Source organism: Crotalus tigris, unplaced genomic scaffold (assembly GCF_016545835.1).
Source record: "Crotalus tigris isolate CLP2741 ecotype Arizona unplaced genomic scaffold, ASM1654583v1 scf7180000024117.2648584, whole genome shotgun sequence".
NCBI lineage: Eukaryota > Metazoa > Chordata > Lepidosauria > Squamata > Viperidae > Crotalus > Crotalus tigris.
The window spans coordinates 2,135,510-2,156,379 of NW_024100394.1; the positions used below are offsets into that span (position 1 = coordinate 2,135,510).

Consider the following 20,870-nt stretch of genomic DNA (forward strand, 5'->3'; position numbering starts at 1 on the left):
GCAGTTATAGCTCTTGGAGTGACCGTCTGTGCTTCCACAAATAGGCTTATTATGCTTTTGAAAACATTCTTAACCAAAATTGTTTTAGTGGTTTTTGACTGCTCCATCCTACTGTGCATGCCTGAAGAAGCTGCCTGAATTCCATGGGCAAACAGCTCCCCACCCATCCCCAGTCAAGAAGAGAATCATGTGAATGAAAAGGCTATTTAAAAAAATTATACTTACAGGTGAGCAACCTGCTTTCCTTTATTGTGATCTCTTGTATCACATACAAGAAACACTAGCAAAGTATCTTGAGGCAATTAATGAAGCAAGCATCAAATCAACCTGGATAGTGAGGCAGGAAGGGTGAACAAAGATTGATGGCTGGGACCAGCTATTGTCCAATCAGAAAGGCCCCACGTGAGATGAAATATATTTATCTTTCTTAAACAGATAATTCTCTTTGAAGAAACTGACAATCCTTGCTGTGAAAAACTATGAAGTATAAGCGGCAGTATTTGTATAAAGTTTAAAGTTCACCAAATAGCCAAGAATTGGAGTAGACTTTCATGAAGTGCTTGGGGAACAAAATATATCAGCAAAATGGTACCATAGTAGAGTATAAAGTGGAAACATGAATAGGAAGCTAATATGGGGGTATAAAATTTCCTTGTCCTTATGGAATAGTATACATAATGGATCAATTCTGAAAGCCCTCTGCTCACTTGCTTAATGTGTAGAGGATTTTCTTAGAGAGAAGCCAGCTTCCTCAACAACAAGCATAAGATTAATGAGATAATAGAAATATTCCAAGAAAAGTGTACTGGCTTTATGAAAACTTTCTAAAAATTCTAAAGTAGTTTGAGGTTCAGTTGAAGTATGAAACGTACTAATCACTGCTTAGTAAATTTTTTAAGAGATGGAACGTTTCAAAAGCTGAATTTAAAGAGCTGATAACATTTCAAATCAATCATTAATGATAAAATGAGACCAATAAAATAAGAAAAAAGCAAAAGCTTTCACTAGCCTCAAAGGAATTCCATACTGATGTTTTCTCTACATCTCTAAAAATAGCTTTTACCTCTTGTGTTGTGCAGCCCACTAGATCTGCCATACTATGAGCCACTGAGTCCAAATCTCAGCATCGCATAGAACTCCTTGGTGCATTTTGTGCAACAACACTAGTTATGACTGTCTCTCGTTTCACTCATATGACAACTCTATTTTGCAGAGGTTACCCCTTGACTTCTGTGAGCAATTCAGAGTGCTGGTTGTCACCTTAAAGCCCTACATAGCTTAAAGCCTGAATATATATGGCACCTTCTTATTCTGATTTTTCTGCCTATCCAGTAAGATCTGGAAGAGCAGATATATTTCTGTTCCCATCATTAAGGCAATGACATTTTCTGGAAGAGGTGCATTACTTGTAGCCACCCCTACTCTTTGGAATAGCATTGCCCCTGAATTTTATTTAGTCCTAGCCCTTCAGGAAAGCTATTAAGATTTTGCTGTTTCAACGAGCCCTGGAACACGGTGCTTTATGATCCCACTTGCTATATATATTGTTTCTCTAGTGTAGGAGTTTAATGTTTGCTTATTGTTTGCATAAAGCAGGCTTAGACTGCTTTAAATTGTTCTTTAGTCTTTGTACAATACTTAAAATTGCTTTGGCAACTGATATTAGTTAAATAAATTAATAAACTAACTTCTAAGAACCAAGATCTCCAATCAAAATAATGCATACAATATCTTCCTGAGAAGATTTTGGATGTCCAAAACCTGAGCCAAAGAAAAAATGCTTTTAATGCCTGTAATGCTGTTGCTACTTAGGAACTGATCAGCCGATGGATGTTGCATCTGGAAGCTTGTGTCTCTCTTCCAGGTTGGCAGTTTGCACCTATCAGATTCAATCAATCAAAGTCCCATAAGATGGGCCAGGTTTCCTAACTTACAAGCTCATTGGTTTTGATGTGGAAAAGCCAGTCTTTACTGAAAGCCATGTCCTGAATTATATGGCTAGTCACTGAGGTGAAATCTAAGTCAGGCAGCAACTGGCTTCGATGATTATAGCAACAGGTTATCTTGCAAGAAATGCTAATTGAGATGCTATGAAATTTATCCCCCAGGAAAACATAACCTGGTGTTTACACTAAAGATGGTGGGTTTTTTCCCATAAAGACAATAAATGTCTAATTCTTCCCCCACTAAATACATTGGTACCCAGATCATCCTGCCTCTACTTCTTTTTCCTGCAGGACCCTAGCCAGCCTCTTCTCCCTCCCCACAGCTACATCTGATTACCTTCCTGTCCAAGAAGCTCAGAGGAAAACTAATCCAATATATAGCTGCTGTATGTTATGAAGCACAGTAAAAGAAAAAAGTTCTGATTTTCATTTAAATGCCAGACAAAGTCTCATCTCCATTTTTGATATAAAACCTACAGAGATATCTTTCCCAATATAGAAAACCTATGTCTCATTGAATGCCTGTTATTATCTGGCATAGGGTGGCTTAATAATCCCCCTTTTGATTATTTCCTCATCAGGAAAACAATCACAGTATATGGCTATTGTAGGCCCACAGAGTGTATTCTTTAGCAATGGTTAGATGAGATCTCAGTGCTTCAAAGTTGACATTGGTATCACAAGTATTTCTTCATGGCTGCAATTGCACTGGTGGTACACAACATATCTCTGACCAATATAACTGAAACAGAAGGTTTTCTGCAATTTAACATTGATACCTTCAATTATTTAGTCTGCCTTTTCACCTTGCTACTTGGATAACTGAACCAATATGAATGATTGCCTCATATCTGATTTGTGAAGCAACAGTGGCTTAAGCCAACTGAAATAGCCTTCAATCAAACAGAAAGACAAAGATTGGCTATCTGAGGATGGCAGCTTATTGCCATGATTAACTCATTTTCTAAAGCTGGCTTTCAAGGTCATAAAAATAAGCAGCAGGATTGGCAGAAAACAACCCACTGAAACATTTAAAAAAACAACAATGAGAATCATGAAAATGATCAACAATACAATGGAAAACATAATTAAAATAAGCCCAACTATTAATCTACTCTCATAATAAGACTAAACATTCCCAGCCACAGTTAAAAAGAATTCAGGTAAATAAAAAGTAAATCCTTCTGGCATGCACAGTGGGTGGGAGCATTCAGGCCTAAGAAAACAATTCAGTTCAAGAATATTCATGTGTGTGATGCACAGAAATTACAATGAAGAAGCTAAAGTATTTTGCAAATTAGACAGTGATCCATAATGTTATTTGAGGATCTATTTTCTCTCTGCCGATTTCAGAAATGATTTCTCTGATAAATATATTTATTATGAACCTCTAAATATAAGTTTCTACTATGTTACACTGGCTATAGCTGCATTGTAACAATACTTTCCCCTTTGTATTATGTTTGTAGACATTATATTTGAAATAAGATAAGCAACTAAATTTAATTTTGTTTTTCATCAAAGTACTTTCTAAATATGCATTTTGATGGCTTCTAACTGACAGGAAATCCTAAAATACTGGATGCCATCCATTTCTCAGGATAAAAGATGTAAACAAATCGGATATAAAGCAAAATTGGGGAAGTAAAGCAAATATTTTACTGACAAACAAACCCCTTTGTGGCAACTGCATAGCTATATATTCAGAACTTTATCTTCCCCCTCAAATATTTTATCAACATATACTTGTATGTTAATGGGAGAAGAGAAATGAATAAATTTGAAGCAATGAAAAGCTAAGAAACCAGAATGGAAACATGTACTAATAACAATAATAAGCAAATACTGATTGGGAGATTATCATGGAAAATATGTGGTCACTAAGAGTCAATAAGTTGACAATACATAATCATTGGGAGACTTTTTAAAATTTTAAAGGAAAGAGACTTAGAGTTTAGAATTTCCAAATCTAGAGAGTCATACAGATGATTAGATTTGGGAAGGGTGAAATCTAAGAAATTTAGTAGCCTTTTCAGTCAAGAGTCACTGACTTCATTGGAAGAATTATAAACCACGTGATTTACATTGTATGCAAATATCCTGCCCCCAGAACACTAGGATTATTCCAGATCCACTGGAACATATTAGGCAAATCAGTTTATAGGTAATGTCAAACATTATAAAAATGAATATCTTGCTTTTTTAAAAAAATGTTAGTAACTGTTTTGTTTTACTTACGAATACATTCAGGTTGTATGCCGCTCCAAGTTAAATTCGAAAGGCATGTTCTTGTAGAAGAGCCCTGAATATGATAACCCTTTCTACATCTGAAGAAGACCCTGCTCCCTACCTGAAAAATAAAAAGGAGAAATTATGGCAAATTATTAAAAACAAGTTATTTTTTTAAAAAAAAACTGATTTTTAAATTTTAACTAAACCACTTATACAGTTTATTTCTATATAATGAATGGGTTTCTCCCCATTGCATGTTTAGAATAAGAGGTCTGTAGTAAGGAATACACAAATGACATATAATATAATTATAACAAATAATCATCACCCTTGTGTTCAACATACAGCTTTTCCTCCCTCTTCCCTCTTTTTTGGAGTGGGGGCACTGGTGGGATTCAAATATGTGAACAACCAGTTCTCTGTGTGGATGCCGCTTCCAGAAGTCCATTCTGGGCCTGGGCAACAAAAAATTAGCTACCAGTTCTGACAAAATGGTGCAAACTGGCTGAATTTCACCACTGAGTACGGGTTGTACTTGGCAGAATAAAGATCAATGGTTTCATCTAAAAGCAAAAAGTCTAAGTAATTATAATGGAAAGTTAGAAATATTTTCTCCAAAACCAATTAGCTTTAAAAAAAAAGTTGATGGCGAAACCACCCCTTCCGTCATACAGACAAAGCTTATGGTGTTTTCCTACCATTCTAAACAATAATATATGATAGGAATCAACACCCTAGAAGAAGCACATTGTCTTCTTAATTATCTTAAGACCTTTGCAAAGTTATTGAAATAGATTTTAATGTATTCATGTATCTGCAGGACAATTCTATTGTTTATTTAATCAATGCCAACTCCTTGGTCTGTAACTCTGATGTTACTTGGGAGAAAATTGCTTTTACATTTTGATTGGGAATATTGCAATAAAGTTTTACATTTAAATTTTCCACTAGATTTAATGGAGAATATATCATAAAAATGATGGAAGAGGCTTTTCAAAAGATACTGATGGACAAATGTAACTTTCTATGATATTTATCTTTCTTCAGTCACAATCTATGTTATTACAAGTATGCAGATATGTAGTCATATATGTATTTCCATTATTATTTACAATATTTTTTCAATATCATTTTGTATGCTCTTTTTCTTAATGTATGGATTTGACCTGAAGCTTTCTCCCATGGACAAATTTAGCAAGATTTTTATATTTCGAGATAAATTACATTTTGATGAGTGCATTGCAAAATTCTGAGAAAGATGTTAACAAAAGAATTATTGAGATATAATTCACATATTACATTGCAAAGCACAAATTAGGTCTGTTCATTTTGATATTTCAGTTAAGCAAAGTTCTCATTATTCCCAATAAAAATGATAAAGAATATTAAATGCTGATGAAGAAAAGACTAAGACGGCACAAGATGTAGATTTTTAGGGAAATCAAAATTGGTCATCCTAAACTATACAATGAGAGCCAATTTGGTATAATGGTGAAGACCTCAGTTTAAAAATAGGGAGACTATGAGTTGGAGCCCCATTTTAGGCATAAAGCAATCTGGGTCATCTTGGTTTAGTCACTGTCTTTCAGTCTAGAAAGAAGATAATGGCAAACCACTTCTAAAAATTTTGCTGTTGCCAGGAATCATTGACTCAAGGGCATATAAAAACATACAATTACAAATACTCAAAATACAATAGCAAAAATAAACCCTGAACAATACCTCATAACCTGTGGAGCTATTCTGGATTCCATAATGTGGTGTTCCAGGATCTGGGCAGCTGTTATGAGCAGGATCTGTAGTTGAAAACATATGAGGTATGAAATGGATTAGTAGATTCTAATGAATAGGGTCATTTTAAAAATTATTTCCAAATTTTGAAAGAATATATGTACTTTCAAGCGATGACTATAATAAAAAGTGTATTTAATGAAGTGATAACAGATAGTGAATGGAAAATTAAAGTTATATCTCTTAATTAATTCTAAACACACTTTTCACTGAATCAAGGACATCAAGCATTATGTAAGCATATAATGTAGAAGGAAAATATTGGAATCGGATCACAGAAATTAATTGCTTTCTTTGTAGATCTCTAAACCCTACCAAATTGTTTTGAAGCAAATTTTAAATCCTCCTATTATGCACCATCTCTAGGTCAGGTCTAGCATGGACAAAGGGACAGACTTACTTATAAGATCACTTACGTTAGGCTGATCAACATTCCAGATCAGATTTAGGGAATACAGGGAAGATTGTAGCAAGATATGGGAAATAAGCTTCCTTAAATAGTGCTTAACACAATGATGCATTTATTATATTTATCCCTTTGAACATTTGACCACTCTTTTAATTCTAGCGGCACAGAATCTGTATGTATGTTTATACGTGTCTTTAAATAAAACTTTTGTGTGTATAGGTGTAGGATATCGAAGTTCCTTATGAATGAAACATTGAGGTTATTTTTTTGCTATGCGAACATGTAGGCTTCATATCAACATAACTACAGTAAGTGTTAACGTTTAGAATATTTTCTGTTTGTGTTATCCTCAGAAGGGCCCGTTGAGCTTTTATTTATTTTTATTTTGTTTATTTATTAAACTTATATGCTGCCCATCTTGCCTAGAGGATGACAGAGAATAGAATAGAATAGAATAGAATAGAATAGAATAGAATAGAAGCTGGAAGGGACCTTGGAGGTCTTCTAGTCCAGCCCCCTGCTCAATCAGGAGAAGGAAGGAATCCAGCAGTGAGTTTCCACTGGAGGAAAGAGAGACAGTGACTGCCAATTTCCCCTGTGATGCTCTGCTCCACTTCCCATAGCATTCATGAGGGCATCTGTTCAGGAGGCATGCAGGCTTACAGAAGGAAAGAATTATTGTCAGTCTCATATTGTGAGTAGAACTCTATTGAGCTCAAAGTCCTGACCAACTTCAACAATGATGCTATATTAACAAAAATAAAGGCAAAAGTAGTAACAAAATGCTAGTGCCTTTCAGCTGTAACAAAATATGCATGTATTTAATAAAAGTAGTCTGTTGTTAAAAAGGAATACATATTCTTCTCAATGTTAAGGAAGAGTTTTGTTATATGATGATTATTCCAATAGAAGAGAATATTTGTAGCTAAGGGTTGGGGTCTTGGTGATCTCTGAGCTTGTTGTTTTCTTGCAGATTTTTCATTAGCCATCTAGGTAATACAATCAGCACTAAGAGCAGGATTTGCCTTCTGTTTATACACAAGTGGCTTGCCCTGTCAGTGTTGATGGGAGTGTTTTTGGTGATTCCTTAATTTGGCTGTTGTTGACTGAGTTTGAAATTGGTATATGATTATGATTATTATGGGATCTAGCAACAGGAATGCCAATCATTCCTATGAACAATTATAAAGGACTACCCAGGGACAAAGTATTCTGAATCCTGTAAGAGAAAGAAGGAAATAGATTTTGGGGAACAAAATATTCTTACAATAGAAAAGTTCTTCATACACTTATTTATAGTAAGAGTGATATTTTAGTAATTCCCAGTGCACTTATAAAAGAGAATTAGGATACACTGCAGCAAATGTGTTTGATTTTCAGTTCAATCAGTCACTGGAATATATAATGGACTTATTTACAAAGCAAATCTTAAAGGCTTTAGCAGTCAGGAGGCCAGGAGTCTAACACAAGGTATTTTTTTTTTTTAAGTACTTGAACAATCAAGGGACTTTTAGTTTCATCAGCAGTTTGACTAGGCATCTGCTAATGGGAAAATAAAATAACATTCCTCCAGGCAGAAAATAATATTATGATTTTTTTAAGTACCTTGAAGCTGCAGCAGTTGAAAAGGAGGCAGGGCCTCTTTTGAGTAAGTGCTGTTTACAAAGGATTATTATTACTATAAAACACTTTGTCTTAGTATATTTAATTAAAGTTAGGATTTACTTCAACATCACCTCTCTGTTAGGATGAATGTCCAAACATTTGTGTGATTTGGTACTACCCTTAAACAGCATGTCTATAAATCAAGAAAGAAATACTATAGCAAGGTCACCGCCCTTTTGTCGTGAGTCCAATCAATCACAGCCAGTTTATTATTATGGTAAACAGAAATGTGTGTCATATAACCCTCCTGAGACTATAATATCTCATATTGCTGGTGGAAATTTTAATGTTTGAATCTGTCCTGTGATAAAATATGCAAAGTCTTCCTCTTCTGCCACCATAAGATGTTAAAACAACATTACTGAATTTCTTCCCTGTCTTCATTGCATTTTGAAACAGAATTATATCTGTTTCTGTTGATTGAGTTTACACTGAAAATAAGAGGGAGCATCTGATAACTTTGGTTTGTAACTTTTAATTGATGAGATGGCCTTAAGAATAATTTTCTAACAGTATAGTAGTTTAACTAAATACCATGGAATTTTCCCACAGAAAACCAGGAGAGTTTGAAGCAATTTGAGAAAGAGAAAAAAGGCCTCTGACCTCAAACATAAAGTTACATCTGCTGTTTTTTGATGTTTCTAGGTCACTCATTGACTAGGGAGGTCCAAAGATTCTCTCCTCAGTTTGCCTTGCTCTTTATAAGCATTTCTTCCTGCACCTTTATTTTTGTTTTCTTTACCTTGCCCAAGAATAGGCTAAGAATTATTGGCAGATGGGAGAAGTCTGTCCCTTCTATTTAGCTTTGTTCCCCAACAGTCTAGATACTTTCTTCCACAATTTCCATGAGGGACTGTTGCTATAATTAGAACTTCTAAGAAAGTGGGATGATTCCATAATTCATTCTCTCTCTCTCTCTCTCTCTCTCTCTCTCTCTCTCTCTCTCTCTCTCTCTCTCTCTCTCTCTCTCTCTCTCTCTCTCTGAGATGGGTTATTCGCTATTCTTTGCCATATAAATACCATATAGTAATTGTTGGCCAATTTCAATAACTGAAACCAGCTTACTGGATATCACAGTGTGTTTTAATAATTAATACTTTGAACAATAACTGAAACTACATAGCAATCATACAGTATTTTGTTCTCTTTTTTTTAGATCTTTAGCATTTCAGTACTGCATTAGTGAAGAGAGCTGCTCTTGAACAGATTAACATGGTTGCTAAATTCTGCTGCTTTACAGAGATAAATGTGAGAAGAAAAAAATTAGATTCTTTTTAACTTAATAAAGCTATTTCAGAGGGAGAAGAATATGACTTCAAAAGAATTGTGCTCTTTTGAGTTTCTTTAAGCTGAGAATTAATTCAACAGAGCCAAAATACAAATCAACACCTAGCTTTCGAGATGAGGTCATCTAAATAACTATATATAGGATTGAGTGATTGCTGTATTATTTGTGATATGGAGGAGACAGTCAAACTGCTTTGTCTTATACTGATAGCTGGCTGAATTTTGTCATTACTAGGCAGGTAGGCAAGAGGAGAAGGAAATGGGAACAATACAACTCTGAATGTCATAGAACTATAATGTACTAAATTGAGTGATGAATAATAAATATAAAACAACACATAGGTTCCATTTTGAGTCTTAATGCACCACCTTAAATTAATGTGAACACAATCCCCTGTTCAGATATTCATTTGATTGTATAATTGCTGAAAATATGTGAAGAAATGGAAATGACTTGGATCCAAATGCCCCTCCCCCGTTCATTTGGCCTCATCTTCCTTATTTTCCAAACTTGTACTTTTGAGTAATACATTCTTAAAGGTGATTGAAAAAAAAACTATTTGTATACAGACAAATGTGATCAGAATTCCCTTTCACATATTGTTATCAATAGGGAAATTTGAAAAATGAGTGGTCAGGGAGAATACCTGAAGAGAAACTGAGATGAGAATCCCTCTCAAGTCAGATTTTAGCATTATCACAGCATTCCCATGCTTCTGTGTCTGGTACTTTACTGGCTGGAGCAATTTCTTAAGTTTTGTTTAGAGAAACTCCTATCGTTTGTCTTATATATAACTGATGTTTATATCTAACAGTGTTTTATCATCTAATAAAAATAAATATCTCACAAATGTAACATGCTGTCTTAAGCAAATCTTGATATTTTAGTTATTTTCGCTTAGTAACAGCATTATAACAATGAATTGTGTGCAAAAGTTTAAATGGAAGTGCAGGAAAACCTCTGAACTCAGAGTTTTAGTATCAATAAAGAATACAAGGGGCATACTTTTATATCCTCTTAATAGAATGAAAGTTAAATCTGATCTAGATTAATTTATATTTACTAGACTTTTCATATTCTTATTGGAAAGAGGATACTAGTAGAGTAGCATTACATTTTGTTCCTTTAGCAGCAGACAAAGATACATTGACTATGCAAAAAAAAAGAACCATTAATATAATTGGGCTTTGTTAAAATATTGACAGCATAGAAATAAGATCAACCATTTGTTGCCTTTTTAAATATTTCTTCAAATCCCTTCCAAACAACTTAGTCAATTTATTTCTTTTTTGCTGCTCAATGGTAATAAGTAAATGAATAAATTACCAATGCATGTGGGCTGAATTCCACTCCATGTACCATCAGCTTGGCAAACTCGCCTTGAAGATCCTATCAATATCAAAGATGGTCTGCACTGGAAAGTGACTTCAGATCTGTAGGTGAAACTTTTACCGCTGAGTCTCCCATTAGCTGGAACACCAGGTTCTCCACAATAGACAGCTGTTACACAGAAAGAATATTAATGCAGAGCCTTAAGAAACAGACAAGAAAATCATTTGTTGATTCATGATAAAAGGAGCCACACTATTTATTGCTAAATTGTTTTCAAGACTAAAAAATGAAAAGAGAACCCATAAGAAATGGGAATCACAAGGCTTGATGCAGCTATATCTGTGGAGGAAGTAGACAAATGGTGGGCACATTATGGACAGCATGGAGGTTGGAACATGTAAAAAATATGAAAATCAATCAGTCAAAGGATGTTTTTCCATTGAGATTTTTCTCTTATGGATTTAGATAGCAAAATAACTTCGTGATAAGCTCAGAAAATTTATCATGCCCAAATCATCAGAAAGATCTGATTTTCTATTTTTCCTCCAAACACCCTAGATAGTCAATTAATGACTTTTGGTGGTTTCATAACAAAATTGTAAGATGCCTTTAAAAATATTTTAATCGGTTTTGTTTTCATAAATGTTTGCAAAAACTTAGCAGAAATAGATCGATATATATTCAGAATGCTTTCGTATGTGTGTATAAATAATGCAATATGGATAATGCATATCTTTATGCATCATTTCACCAAGATTTCTTGTATATATTTCAATTAAAAATAAATAATGATTTTGATACATAGAGGATGCTTTGAGCCCTATTCCATTAAAATGAATTATTTGGGACAATTTAAGGATTTTCTACTTGTAAACATCAATCAATCTGTATGGCTTAATTGAGAGATTATTGTGTCTTCTTAACATTGTGAGGATTCTGTGCAGTTTACAAAGATTAGCCATCTAATTATTGACTTAGGTAATTATCCAGACCTGTAGCAAAACAGGCAGTTTCTCTCCTGCAGCCAAAGCACTAGGATACTTCTATTCATTTCCCCTTGCTAATATGTTAGTTCTAACCTCGCTCTCAATGGAAAAACAAATACAGCGAGGAAAGAATGGAACAAGCAGGCAGTTGCTAGTTGCTGGTTTTGTACCATCTCCCTAGCCAGCTGAAAGAATGGCTAGCTGATATCATATGAGCAAGCAGTTTTAGGAAAAAAACAGAATCTATACAAAAAGATAAAAAGGGTATGACCAGTGGCTGTGTAGAAATAGCCAGAGGTGATAGACAGGAAAATATAATTTTATCCAGGAATGTGTTTTAATTGCAACTAAAACATATTTAACTTTTGGGAGAATCTAAATTCAAAAATACACTCGAGTTTGTAACATAGCCAGAAGTGAACTCCACATTTAGTATTTTGAATATTGCACAGAATTTCAAAGTGAAAATGATACTTATACAGTACTTTCTGTTCCCAGTTGTAATTCATTTGCATTAAAGAGAAATTGCTGTCCTGCCTGCTTTTACTTTGTATACAATATTCCCTTTTGACTCTAAGTAACTCCTGCTATCGTCTCAGTCATAAATATGCACCATTACAATATGAAACAGTAGGTATATTTTTTAAAAAATAAAAATGTTTAATCTTAATGAACTTACGTAGGCACTGTGGAATGTCTCCTCTCCATACTCCTCTACCTTCACATGAAAGGATAGCAGAATTGGAAAGGTGATACCCATCAGCACAGCTGTAACTTATACTTGATCCCCAGTGGAAAGCAGATCCTTCCACCTTTCCATATAGGACCTGAGGAGGTGGTCCACAGGTAATAACTATCAGATTTAAAAGAGAGAACATAATAAAGTCTTTAAGGATTATTCAGAATGGGAGTACAAATACACCTGATAATCTGTTATTCTGTGTTTCTGTACATTTCATTCAAAGGATTGCTCCTTATTTGCATCATGCATGACAGCAATTCTATCCTTGTTATGGAACATACAATGGAGGAAGCAGTTGATTTGGGGTGCATCTAGTAAAATAGCTCTGCCCAGTTGCCCAGAGTAGGGAGACACTCTATTTATTTATTAAATTGGTATCCTGTCTTTTTATTCATATGACACACTGTGTTGAAAACAATACAGAACATGTTATAAAAGATGTATATTAAAAAGATGTAAATTAAAGTAAGCTAAAGAATGTTACATAATTTTTCTGAATGCTTTTTCTCCAAATGAAGGGAGTAGAATTTTTATTCCTCAGGCCTGATTTCTATATGATAATATTGAGTCAAAGATCTCTACATGTATTTTTTTTAATCAAATATATATACTGTACACGGTTGGCAGGCCCAGGACACAAATGATGAAGCATGATAAAATGGAGCTGCACTATCTCCTTGCTATCTATTGAAATAGTAAAAGTGTAAAAAATGTGAATTTTGGGAATGGGGAAGGAATAACAAATTATCTACATCAGTGATGGCAAACCTTTTAGAGCCCGAGTGCCCAAACTGCAACCCCAAACCCACTTATTAATTGTCGGGTGCAAGGTGGGCATGGCTTACTGGGCAGGCATGGCTGTGGTCATGGCAGACTGAGTAGGTGTGGCCAAGCTGGGCATGGTCACCTCAATGTTGCTTGTGGGGAGGGACACCTGTAGGGGCCGGGCAGGGTTGGGGGAGATCCAGGGGGTCTCTGGCAGGTGGGGCAGTGGGCAGGAGGCTTGTCCTGCAAGGTGAGGCTAGGCAACGCGAGGCAGGGCAGGGGTGCCATTGTAGCAGGGCAAGGTGAGACAGGGGCTGGAGCAGCTGCTGCCTGACGCCATTGGTCCCCGCACACAGAAGCCAGTGAGCGCATGGGGGCCGACAGTGTCCGTCAGCAGCCACAGCCTGCTGGCCTCTTGACTGGCGCACTTTGGGGCTCCGCAGCCCACCACCAGCAGTTCAGAGAAGCCGGCTGGATGGCCGGCCAACAGCTGAGGAGGTGATGTAGTGGGTTGTGCCTGGGAAAAGGAGAGCATGCAAGGACAGGAGGGATAGGATGGGGGGGAAGGAGGGAAACCAGCCATGCTGGGATGCATCCAGCCACGTGGGAGCTTGGCGAGTTAGTGGGCGGCTGGTTGAAGAGGGACGATTACCATCTCCAGGGCATGGTGTGTGTGCCCACAGAGAGGGCTCTGAGTGCCACCTCTGGCACACGTGCCATAGGTTCGCCACCACTTATCTATATTATACAAACTATATTATTCTCAGAAAACTTTAGCAATTGTTTTGTAACTGGAGTAAATGGTAAAGGATAGATAAAATAAAGAGTTATCTTGGAAGTAACTTAACATAAAAATGGAAAAAAACCTTACTATAAGAATTATTAGATATCACATAGACATTTTTGCATTGCAAGTCAGTTAATAATATAAAGAGATATACATCTTCCAACTACGCCTAGGCAATAAGAAATTGTTTTAAATCTTCTAAGCAATTTACACTCTTTTTTCTTTGTAAGAACTTGCAGTTTGGGTATTTCTGTCCCTATTTCATTCTGTATTTTTTCTTCAATTTTCCCGCTTCAGCTATTTCAACATTGTCAACAGAAGCCTCATTTCATGATCTCAGTTCACTATAAAAGCCTCAATATCAAAATCCAATCTATGACCCAACTAAGTCCAAATATGACTATTTGATCATAATCTCAGAAAAAAGCTGTCTACTATATATCAACCTTAGCAATTACCAGAAGCTTAATGGAAATACATAAAAACTTTCCAACACAGCTCAGAGATTGTTCAATCCAACAGAAGTTGATACTTTACTAGATAGTGGTAGTTGATAAAATACAACACCCATAATATTTTGAAAATATACCACTTGTATCATTCCTTCCCCATTCCCAAAATTCACATTTGAATAAATAATCTCAATTTAGGTAATGAAATCATAGGTTGCCTCTTTTCTCATATATATTTCCCCAGTATCCTACTTATTGAAAAAAATATTTATTTGTGATTAACATTGGAACATCTCTTAATATCTAGATTAATCTTGGAATGATATTCATTTTTAATAATATTAATTTTAACCCATAAAAATGCAATTTTGTTCCATCTACTAATATCTAAGCAATGTTCTATAAAAATAACATTTAATTTCAGATCGAAATATTTTATTTTGAGTTTACAGGACAAAAAATGTATTTGAAAAGATGGACATCAGATTTTCTAAACTGATCATGTACAAAATTTGAGGTGTTGCAAACATTTGCTTTGGTCCTATGAATCACTGACATCCGTTTGGAATAATATTTTAATATACATAAATATATTTATGGGGAAGTTTTGTAGTGTTACCGATGTAGATATTATGTTCAATTATATCCCCAAACTTGGAATTTGATAATTTGTGGAGAGTTATGGTTGTATTGAGCCTGTACTAAGGTGTTACTAGATGTTTTTCTGACACTGGAAAAGTAATATTCCTGTTATTAAAGATTAGCTTTAAAAGATGTGTGACTTTACTAATTAAAAATAAGTCAATACGTTTTTGTGGTATAGATTTTATGGTATTTCATAATTATAGACAATCATTAATTATTTTTCCCTTAAGGTAGATTTAGAAAGTTAGACATTTTATTAATATGTGACATATTGACGTGTTTCCCCTTTTTCTTTTTATTGTTTTGTTTTTGTAGTTTTTCTGGAATTTCTTTCCTAGACTTTTGTATTTTGAAATTTTTCTACTTCTTTCTATAATACAGGGGTCTTCAAACTTGGCCCTTTTATGACTTGTGGACTTCAATTCCCAGAATTCTTCAGCCAGACTTGAAGTGCACAAGTCATAAAAGGGCCAAGTTTGAAGACCCCTGCTATAATACATTATGAAATAAAAAGCAATATATATATATATATATATATATATATATATATATATATATATATATATATATATGTGTGTGTGTGTGTGTGTGTGTGTGTGTGTGTGTGTGTGTGTGTGTTTTCTGAGGTTTTCGCGGGTATTTGTATGTAGGTCTTTGGTTGTTCGGGTTTTCTCCCGCGTAAAATTGGAAGTGTCTTGGTGACGTTTCGACGAAGTCCCATTCGTCATCTTCAGGCTGGTGTTTTCAGCTTCGTGCTTTGAGCAGCAATGTGTGGTCTTAGTTAAAAGGAAGAAACAGCTAAGACCACACATTGCTGCTCAAAGCACGAAGCTGAAAACACCAGCCTGAAGATGACGAATGGGACTTCGTCGAAACGTCGCCAAGACACTTCCAATTTTACGCGGGAGAAAACCTGAACAACCAAAGACCTACATATATATATTATGTTTTCTGAGGTTTTCGCGGGTATTGTATATAGGTCTTTGGTTGTTCGGGTTTTCTCCCGCGTAAAATTGGAAGTGTCTTGGCAACGTTTCGACGAAGTCACATTCGTCATCTTCAGGCTGGTGTTTTTAGCTTCTTGCTTTGAGCAGCAATGTGTGGTTTTAGCTGTTTCTTCCTTTTAACTGCCAGTGAGGGTATGAACTGATTGGATGGGAGCTTGGCTGTGTTCTGATTGGGTGGAGGTGTGTTCTGAATGGTTAGGGGCTTGGCTGTGCTCTGATTGGCTGGGGGAGTGTTCTGTTTGGTTGTGCTCAGGTTAGTCTGAGTTGCAGAGGGGTTTAAGATTTTGGGGTTAGGGAGTCGTTTGTCAATAAGGGCAGGTTTCCAAATGGCTGGTAGGCGGGAGGTATCATCTCGCTTGTTCATGCTGTGTGGGCGTTTTTCTATCTCGATGGCTTCTCTGATTATTCTGTTATTAAAATGTTCACTTTTGGCAATGGTTCTGGTATTTTTAAAGTCAATTTCGTGTCCTGGGGGAGAAAACCCGAACAACCAAAGACCTATATATATATATATATATATATATATATAATATATATATTATATATATATATATATATATGTCTTTAATAATTTTGAATATAGGAATCCCAGGTATGGACATTTAAAGTCAATCAGATAAAAATAAAGAGCTCTGGGATGTAAGAGGCTGGCCAAAAAGGCATGCTGGATCTACGCGCCAAACAGCTGACAAGCGCGACTTTTAAAATGGTCTTGAGACTGACTGCTCTATGCCTTTAAGAGCTTCTTGGGCACAATGTGTGCACATGCCTCACTTCAACTGTTTTTTAACTGTTATGTAAATTTATGCACATGCTCCCCCTTCTCATTTAGCCTTTGCTCTGATGATGTTAACAGGTTGTTAACGAAAGCTCAGCAGTTAATAAAAAAAGCCTTTTATCCTACATCCCAGAGCTCTTTATTTTTATCTGATTGACTTTATGTATGTATATATATATATATATATATATATATATATATATATATATATATATGGAAATGATAACTGGGCAGTTCAGAATAGTACTAAATGGGCAAGAGACTTGTGATGCTATAACCTCCAGTCTTTTCTCCAATGTCAGAACCTTAGGGCTGGGTAACCTGCTATGCCTTGTCTGCTTTCTAAACCTTGGGCACAGTGGATAATTGTCCACAATAGGCCTTTCACTCAGGCATACTGGATTAAGAAAGAGGATAACTATAGGTGGGAATTTACAAATGTAGCATTATCATTTATGGAATGAGACCTGCATACTCAAAGACTTAAGGTAGTTTCTTCTTCACTGAAAACCAATATGAAGAACAAAGACTAGTGATTCAAGAGACATTTTCTTTAGCTTTGCAAACAAAATGTGAAGAGTCTGCCAAAGCAGTAGAAAAGAAACTGAAAGATGAAACTAATTCATGCCCATCTAAGTAATGGCTTCCACTCTAGAAGATTCTGATCACAGCTTAGTGACTATTTCACATATCCTGAGAAAGTAGATCAATCATCATTTAATAATACAATTTTAGCAGTAAGAATGGATGTGGTATGTAGACCATACTAAAATACTATAAAAGATTACATTTTTAGTCCTACAGTTCATTTAATAAAGAGAGTGCCTTCTTGGTATAATATGTTAGCTAATCCTGAGATCCAAGATAGAGTGATCCCTCAAAAAAAAAAAAAAACTGCTGGGGGTCATTTGTAGGAGATAAACCTTAATTTAATCCTTTCGTTTCTTAAGTTTTAATGTTGGAGAGTTAGTTTTATTCCGGCTGTTCTGAATTTAGATGATTGTGCAGTTTTAACTTAAAATTATATACCACTTTACATTTGTTATTGACTGATTGTGGTATTATAAATATTAGAAACATCTGTTTCACTTGCTTCTAAAATCTACTTAAGTTTTGTTTAACAGGAACTTGGAGGAATGAGTTGACTCCTCATGATGTAGTGACAAGATAGTTATATTTTCTTTTCTAAATTCACCTGGCCTTTAAATGCTTTGTGACCTACATCATAATGTAAGGTTAGTAAGTGACATGCTTTTTCTCCAATAACAGATAAGACTATTACAACCATTTCATAACCATTTCCATTTCCTTAAGTCAATAAAAAACCCATAGCAATATATTAAAGGCTTACCACTTAAATTTACTTTAAAATTATTAAAAGTAATGCTCCCTAATAATATGACACTTTAATTCTAGTTAGGCATATAATATTTACATGCCAATTAAAAGCCCAAACCTTTACAGATGGGTTTACTCTGGTTCCAAGTTCCATCTTTGGTACAACGGATGGTGGATGCTCCAACAGGTTCCATCAGGTAGCCTGGATTACACTGATAGGTTATTGTCTTATTAAATGAGAAATCATTTCCAAACTGAATGCCATTTGCCAATTCACCTGGATCTCCACAACTGATCACTAGTTAGGAAACAACAAGAAAGTTTTCTTTTTGAAGAAACAGTATTCTACAGCAAATGTGCTTACATGCATAATAGATATCATCAGAAATGTGGTAGTACAACTGTGTAATTTACATTCATATTCAAGCAGCCCCCTGCTGAAAGGCAACCTTTCAGCTAAGGGAATTTTAAAACAGCCTCTCTGTGAATATGTCTATATAGCAGAGATGAATCCTGATGGAACGTAAATATAATCAAGGACTCCTGCCATGAAAATGGAACTTCTAACCTGTGTTACAGCAATCTCACTGATTTAGGAGCAGAAATGGACTGCAAAACCGAAACTCGGATTGAGAAATGAAATTATACTATTGATAAGGAAGTAAAGATCTAAATAAAACATAATGTAGATTACACTTAAAAAATATACTAGTATACTAGATTGAAATCTATGTGTGCCATTATATAATATTTGCAGATAAGACCAACATGTTTAACAGATTAATTTACATAATTATATAGATCTGCCCCTGGCAAAATAAATCTGACCGCAGAGTTTAATTTCCGGAAGTAAATGCAATCTATGTTTATGTCATTTAGAGTAGAGAATATATAAAGCTAGAACAATCTAACATTGAGCACCTAAGCAAACTCACTAAATTTTATCTGATTTCAATGGGACATTCAAGTGAACATGCTTAGGATCAAACTGAACACATGATAATAAACTTAATTTATCATGCTTTCTTGCATGCAAAAACTGCTTTTAATATTAATGTATATTGTTAACAGAGTATCAATATCATACCTGTACAGTCTGGGGCAGTGCCTGTCCATGTCCCATTAGCTGTACAATGGCGAGTTGTCAGGCCAGAAGTCTTATAGCCTTCCCAACAAGCATAAATAACTGAGCTAGAAAATGAAATCCCATCACTATAGATTATCTTGCCATTGGCCGGTGTTCCAGGATTTCCACAAGATACAGCTGCCAAAAGTGGAGATGGGAGGAGCAAATAAATAAATAAATAAACTTAATTAGAAGTAAATACATTTAAAAACAAAAAAACCCAATATTTCCATTGTTTGCAACTATTAATGGGTCTATGCTATATATCAGGGGTCTTCAAACTTGGCCCTTTTATGACTTGTGGACTTCAACTCCCAGAATTCCTCAGCCAGTGTGAATAAAAATAGTTTTTGGATTGGGCTAATACAATCATAGTAACTCATTAGTTTCACTCTGATAACAATCTCCTAAACAGATTTGGAAACATGAAGCATGAATCAAGAAAACAGAAGTGGGAGTTATTCAAAACATTATAATATTTTCCACCTTTTACAATGTGCATACCCACATGTACAAAGCAACACTCCATGGTTTGTTTCTCAGGATATATCCTAGAAATTGTTAGAGTGATTATCCATAGTAAAATTCAGTACTCGATGTTTAAGTTTGAAGGAACAATAGTTTTTATTAAAATGAACTCAAATTCTTTGCAATTTTTTTCACATGATTATTTTCAGACATACAGCAGCTTCCTTTTGATGCTGCATAACTCCTAATCAAACAATTTCCAATTTAGAAAGAGTTACAACTCTAGTCTATTGTCTCAAGAGTATGTTTCATAATTTCCCCATCAATAGCTCTGTTGTGGTAAAATAAATGACAGGATGGAAGATTCATTTTGTTCCCAATTATATTTGCTCTAAGAAAATCATTTAACAATAAAGCTGAGTCAAAAGAAAACATTCCAATATTAGGTAGAGGGTAGGGTGAAGATTTGAGGAAGTTAATTCACCAGAGAAAAATGGAAAATGGCTATTGTGTGCATACAAATATAATTCTGGATTTTTTGTTTGATTAATGATGTCCAGAAAGGGCACATATTTGCACAAGAGACTTTACAATGCACCCTATTGTGTCACATATGAAAAAGTCCATAGATATGTAATATTTAACTACTACATACCAATTCAACAGATGAAGAAACTGAGGAACATTTTACAGATAGGAAAGAAGCTTTAAGAAGATGGATTGCTGACTGGAAAGGAGAACAGGTGCTTATAATAAATTAAAATAAGAGAGGATAATAATCATTTCTATACATGGGATGAATATATACTAAGATATAGTACTTTTGGGAAGGAGAAAGAAAAGTGAGTAAAGGACAAAAATCTGAATCTAGAGCAAAAGTTCCCTGCAGCTCACCTTTCTACTGATGTCCTTAGTTTTCTCTTTTTCTTTTTCACTATTTTAAAGCAAATGCTTTGACAATGCCCATTAGCAAAGTTAAAAAAGACAAGATTTTTTTTTCATTAATCCATACTAGCAATTTGCATCTACATTCAACTCTCAAAGCATTCTCAAAGCAGCCTTGCTTGGAATAATGTGAGCTTCTGGTTATCTTTTGTTTTCATAGCTTGAAAG

General features: G+C 35.0%; 1 protein-coding gene across 1 annotated transcript in view; it reads right to left on the reverse strand.

The window, feature by feature from the left end:
- The window catches only part of CSMD1 (CUB and Sushi multiple domains 1), a 510,216-nt gene that overhangs the window by 23,298 nt on the left and 466,048 nt on the right, over nucleotides 1–20,870 (reverse strand). Inside the window, exons 54-59 of the mRNA XM_039322597.1 lie at nucleotides 19,251–19,427; nucleotides 18,282–18,461; nucleotides 12,329–12,502; nucleotides 10,658–10,831; nucleotides 5,901–5,974; nucleotides 4,185–4,296 (exon numbers count right to left, since the gene is read on the reverse strand). Of these exons, the coding sequence (XP_039178531.1) occupies nucleotides 4,185–4,296; nucleotides 5,901–5,974; nucleotides 10,658–10,831; nucleotides 12,329–12,502; nucleotides 18,282–18,461; nucleotides 19,251–19,427 (891 nt within the window). The remainder of the gene's footprint in view (nucleotides 1–4,184; nucleotides 4,297–5,900; nucleotides 5,975–10,657; nucleotides 10,832–12,328; nucleotides 12,503–18,281; nucleotides 18,462–19,250; nucleotides 19,428–20,870) is intronic.